We start from the raw sequence: 4794 nt of genomic DNA, 5'->3' as shown, positions 1-4794 counted from the left end.
TGACCTTTTTGAACATTGAGGGAAAACATGCCTGACTGGATGAGCTTTCCAGAAAACGTGTCCAGCTAGATGTGTTTTCTTGATACGTATGCAGAAAGCTCGTCCAGTTGAACTCGCTTTTTATTTAAATCAATTTATTTCCTAATTAAATCTAATTATTAAAAAAAAAGGGACTATTGACGTTATTTAGCCCTATAATCACAACAATATATGATATATGTGATTAGATTAGATATGTCATGATTGGCTTCTAATATAAGAAAATAAAATTTGATACTAGAATTAAGATAGTATTTCTTTAATGTTGATTTGAATTAAGCTTAATATATAATGCTAAACCTTATATATGGTAAGTTGAGTTGAAGTGTATAGTATTTAATTAGATAGTTATGTTTAAGGTCTAAAATAATAGGTTGTTAGTGCATGCTTAAAAGAAACAAATTAATAAAGTTAAAATTCAGCAAATTATATAGTTTTTTAAGGAAAGAGATTATTCATTTATTTGATTAGATTAACATATTTTAAATGTTCATGATAAATTTAACCTTACAATTAATTTAATTTAATATTAATACTCTAAAACTTAATTAAAATATTTTAAAATCCTATATAAATTTAAAATTTAAATCATGTTGAACGTTATCAATATTTTATTATTAAAAAACATAAATTAATAAATAAATATTATAAAAATTCCGATTAATCAATAAAATACATTCTTTTTCCTCTCACTATTTTATTTCTTCTTCCCATCTCTTTGGGCCAAAAACAAATACATAAAAAAGCCAACTGGCTGACCATTCAGATTCAGGCCCGTAATATTGAGGACATTTATGTGGCGGGAAAATTAATATGGAAAAGCGTACGCGAGAAGCTTCTCTTTCAGAAAAACCCTAAATTTGTTAAAAAACCAAAAGGCCGCCCTTTTTTCTTAATACGACTTCTCCCTATTATTCTTTTGTTGAGTGTTCATACTGGTTCGTTTTCACTTCCCGCCATTTTCTTTCAGCAGCGATGCCGGTCCTAAGATCCCGCGAAATCCTTCCGGTCCAACCCAAGCCCCTAAAAGCTCGGGCCAATATCGACCCGCCCGCCACTCCCACTCAAGGCCGCGAACAACCCGCCACTCGTTCATCGCCGCCTTCACTCACTCCCTCCCCTAAAACTCTTGGTTCAGTTTCCGGTTCCGCACCCATACTTCGGCGGAGCCTTCGTCTTTCTACGAAAGCTTCGTCCAATGCCGGCCAGGATGGTGTTTTGGAGGCGGAGGAACCTATCGAACGACGAAACGGTGACGTTTCGAGAAAGAGGAAGTTGAGTGCGGATAACGATGTCGGTTTGGAGAGCGGCGAGGATGAAGGGGTATTGAGTTTGCGGTCGGGGAAGAGGGTTACTAAGAAGGGTCCATTTGGCGACGGCAACGGCAGCGGAGGCGATGTAGAGGTTGAAATTGACAGGAAAGGTAAAAGCATGTTAGTGGAAGAGAGTGAAGATACTGAGAAACCGGAAAGAAGCAAGGAGAGAGTGAATGTGAAGGGAAAAAGGAGATATAGTAGAGAAGAGAAAGGGAAGGGGAAATTGCTTGTAGAGAGTGCTTTGGAATCTAAAGATGAGAGTTTAGTTGACGGTTCAGTTTCCGACGTTGAACTTCTAGCACAGGAAGTGAATTTGTCTAATGAAAAGCCAAGTAAGAAGAATAATAGGAGAACAAGTCAGGGGAGAATGGAGCGGTTTCGAGATACGGCTAGGGAAAATGCTTCTCGATTTGCCCATTTCAACACCCAGGAAGAAGATGATAACATTTTATCAACGGAGGCTGAAAGCGAAATTCCGTCCGAAGAACCTGAAGAAAAGGGTGTTGAAGATTGGCCGGGTCCTTTCTCTACTGCTATGAAGATTATAAGGGATAGAGCAGCGAATTTGAACGTAAGACAGGGGAGTTCTTCCTCGGACAAGGTACAGTACTTACAAATTAAGTGGGTTCCTCAAAAGGGTAAAAGAAAAGACTGGTCAAAGCGGCTGCCTCCATCATTGCTTGATTTGAGCTTGAGGGTTCTTGTCGATAATGCAGATGCGATTGCTTCGCTTGCTCATGTGCCTGATGCTCTGAGACACAAGCTCTGTCATATGCTCTGTGACTCGAGGCGAATGAATAGTAACTTTTTTGATCTCCTTCTTAACGGATCCCCTATTGAAATTCGCCTCAAAGATTGTTCATGGCTAACTGAGGAACAGTTCAATCAATGTTTTGAAAAGTGTGACACTATCAACTTGACGGTACGCTGTATATTCATCTACACGTCGTATTGAGTTATTGCTATTTGTCCAGTTCCTGATATTCTTTTTGCGACTAGTCTAAAGTTTATTGTTTTTGGAATTCAGATTCTCCAACTTGATTACTGTGGCCACTGCTTAGCGGATTATAGTTTACCTTCTACCTTAGCTCGGTCGCCGAACAGCTTGCCTGCACTAACCACTTTGTCATTGACTGGTGCATATCGTCTTTCAGATGCCGGGCTTAGTGCTCTTGTTTCTTCTGCCCCTGCATTACGATCTGTAAATCTCAGCCAGTGTTCATTTCTTACCCACAGCGCTATTGACATTTTAGCTACCTCCTTGGCATCAGTTCTACTGGAACTATTTATCGATGATTGCCAAAGTATTGATGCAATGCTGGTTCTGCCATCATTGAAGAAGCTGGAGCATTTGGAAGTGTTGTCAGTAGCAGGGTTGGAGTCTGTAACTGATAGTTTTATCAAGGAATTTCTTATTGCAAGAGGCGATGGTATCAAGGAACTGATTTTGATGGATTGTTGGTATGCTTACTTATCACTTGTTTTATCTAAAATCTTTTGTAGTTCCCTGGTTTTGAGTTTCTTTTGATCCCTAAATATGTTTGATACTGTAATTTCCTGCAGGAAATTAACTGATTCTTCCTTGAAAATCATTGCGGAAACCTGTTCAAATTTACGAGCACTTGACATTGGTAACATATCCAAACTGACAGACACTTCTTTCGGCTACCTGGCCAGTGGTTGTCGGTCATTGCAGTCATTGAAACTCTGCCGCAATGCATTCAGGTATTTACCGTGTCTTCTGGGAGGGGTTATTTTTACTTACTATGTCATATAATCTTATGCTGTGGTCTCGTCTATTGTGTTTTGCTAGTTGATTCCTTGTAGTTGACATTGTGTGATAGTTGAGTTTGGCACATGGGCGTTTTTTACTATTTATTCCAACGGGGCACAAGGCATTCGTTGTATAAATAAGTATTCCCCCCATGTCTTATTGAGTAATAATGTAAGAGTGGAGTGCCTTTATGTGTGTCTAATCAATGAGGTAGCCATATGGTTGGTTTGGAGCAGTTGTCTTTCTCAAGTCTACCCAATATTTTGAAAGTACGTTGGAGTTTGCTTCATTCTTATATTTCGAATATGATTTCTGTTATATTAGCTGTAGAATTCACTCTTTCTTTTTTTTCCCCTTGCTTGCAATAGTGATGATGCTATAGCTGCATTTCTTGAAATGTCTGGGGAGGTTTTGAAAGAGCTAGCACTGAACAATGTTGGGAAGGTACTTGATTAATGCTTCTCCTCTTTTCTCTCACACATATGCGTAGACATGCACATACAATAACTCCCCGCCTACACACAGGGAAAAAAAAGTAAAGAAAGAAAACCATTTCTTAAGGCTTCTTGCTTGTTTTTGTATGGTATTATTCTAATTTCTTATAAATGGATGAGCCTTTTTAGGTTGGTCTTAATACAGCCTTATCACTTGCGAGGCGTTCAAGAAATCTGGTTAGTCTGGATCTATCTTGGTGCCGAAATCTGACTGATGAAGCTATGGGCTTGATTGTAGATAGCTGTTTATCGCTGAGGGTGCTTAAACTTTTTGGATGCTCTCAGGTACTTTTGCCTGATCAGATTCGCCTTTTAGCAACGAAACCTTTTCTCAATACCATATAATTGTCCCCTTTTGTATGAAATGCAATATCATGCAGCTTGAGTAACCTGCAGACTAACTATTTGCTTGACATCAGTTGTTTTATGTTGTCTTGGTGCTATGTTTGCAGATTACAGACGTCTTTTTGTATGGCCATTCTAATGCCAAGGTAGAAATCATTGGTTTGAAGTTGTCTCCATTACTGGAACAAATCAAAACACCAGCTCAGGGTCCATTGCAGTACACTTCAGTATCAGTTGGGTGTCAGTGACCAGTCATAGCCATGTGATGTATACCGGAAACGTGTAGGTGGCAACTAAATTTTCTAGTGAAGTGCTAACAGTTTGATGTCTAAAGAAACAAGGACATTTTTTTGTCGTTCTGTGATGCTCTCTTTTGTTGAATACCTGTCTAATGAGTCGCATCATTAATGGCTTTTTCATGAATGAAATTCATGTTTTGAGAAATAACAAAGCCAATTCTTGTACTCCACAAAATTAAACTTTTAGGGTTTATCATGAAGTTTTTAATTTCGCTCAAAACACTTTTGCTTTTGAATTCTGAAATTTGAGCGAAATTTGACTGAAATTCCATCATATTAATTTCGCTCAAAACACTTTTGCTTTTTAATTAAACTTTTACTGTGCTTGCCGAAATTCCATGGCCATAAGTAGAATGAATAGAACATATCGACAAGTTGTGGAAAGTGCAAATAAACAAACAAGGTTACCAATAGACAGGTTGATGCAGCCACAGATAGAGCGTGAGCTAAAGGCAATCATCATGGTAGTTATGGAAATGAGAAGGGCGAGGAGCCCCATAATCAGCCTCTTGGGGAGGGCTTGGAGA

The 4794-nt window shown here is 38.5% G+C and overlaps 1 protein-coding gene across 2 annotated transcripts; it reads left to right on the top strand.

Moving 5' to 3' along the window:
• Positions 1-865: 865 nt before the first annotated feature.
• Positions 866-4419, top strand: LOC108470831 (uncharacterized). 2 transcript variants are annotated; one of them, XM_017772320.2, is made up of 6 exons: positions 866-2277; positions 2383-2816; positions 2919-3080; positions 3498-3573; positions 3753-3908; positions 4076-4419. In XM_017772320.2, exons 1-6 carry the CDS (start codon positions 1015-1017, stop codon positions 4214-4216), a joined length of 2232 nt encoding a protein of 743 aa, XP_017627809.1. In that variant the 5' UTR covers positions 866-1014; the 3' UTR covers positions 4217-4419. The 2 variants fall into 2 exon arrangements, with proteins under 2 accessions (XP_017627809.1, XP_052885451.1); XM_053029491.1 differs by having other exon boundaries at positions 3862-3908; positions 4076-4212.
• Positions 4420-4794: the final 375 nt, after the last annotated feature.

The sequence above is a fragment of the Gossypium arboreum genome, chromosome 6 (genome assembly GCF_025698485.1).
Source record: "Gossypium arboreum isolate Shixiya-1 chromosome 6, ASM2569848v2, whole genome shotgun sequence".
Taxonomy (NCBI): Eukaryota; Viridiplantae; Streptophyta; class Magnoliopsida; order Malvales; family Malvaceae; genus Gossypium; species Gossypium arboreum.
This window is presented reverse-complemented; position numbering and strand designations above follow the sequence as displayed.

Excerpts from the sequence above, each read along its gene's own strand:
- LOC108470831 (XM_017772320.2), top strand. The coding sequence starts at position 1,015 with ATGCCGGTCCTAAGATCCCGCGAAATCCTTCCGGTCCAACCCAAGCCC. Across the intron at positions 3,081-3,497 it reads CTCTGCCGCAATGCATTCAG|TGATGATGCTATAGCTGCAT; the intron begins GTATTTACCGTG and ends TGCTTGCAATAG. Across the intron at positions 3,574-3,752 it reads CACTGAACAATGTTGGGAAG|GTTGGTCTTAATACAGCCTT; the intron begins GTACTTGATTAA and ends GAGCCTTTTTAG.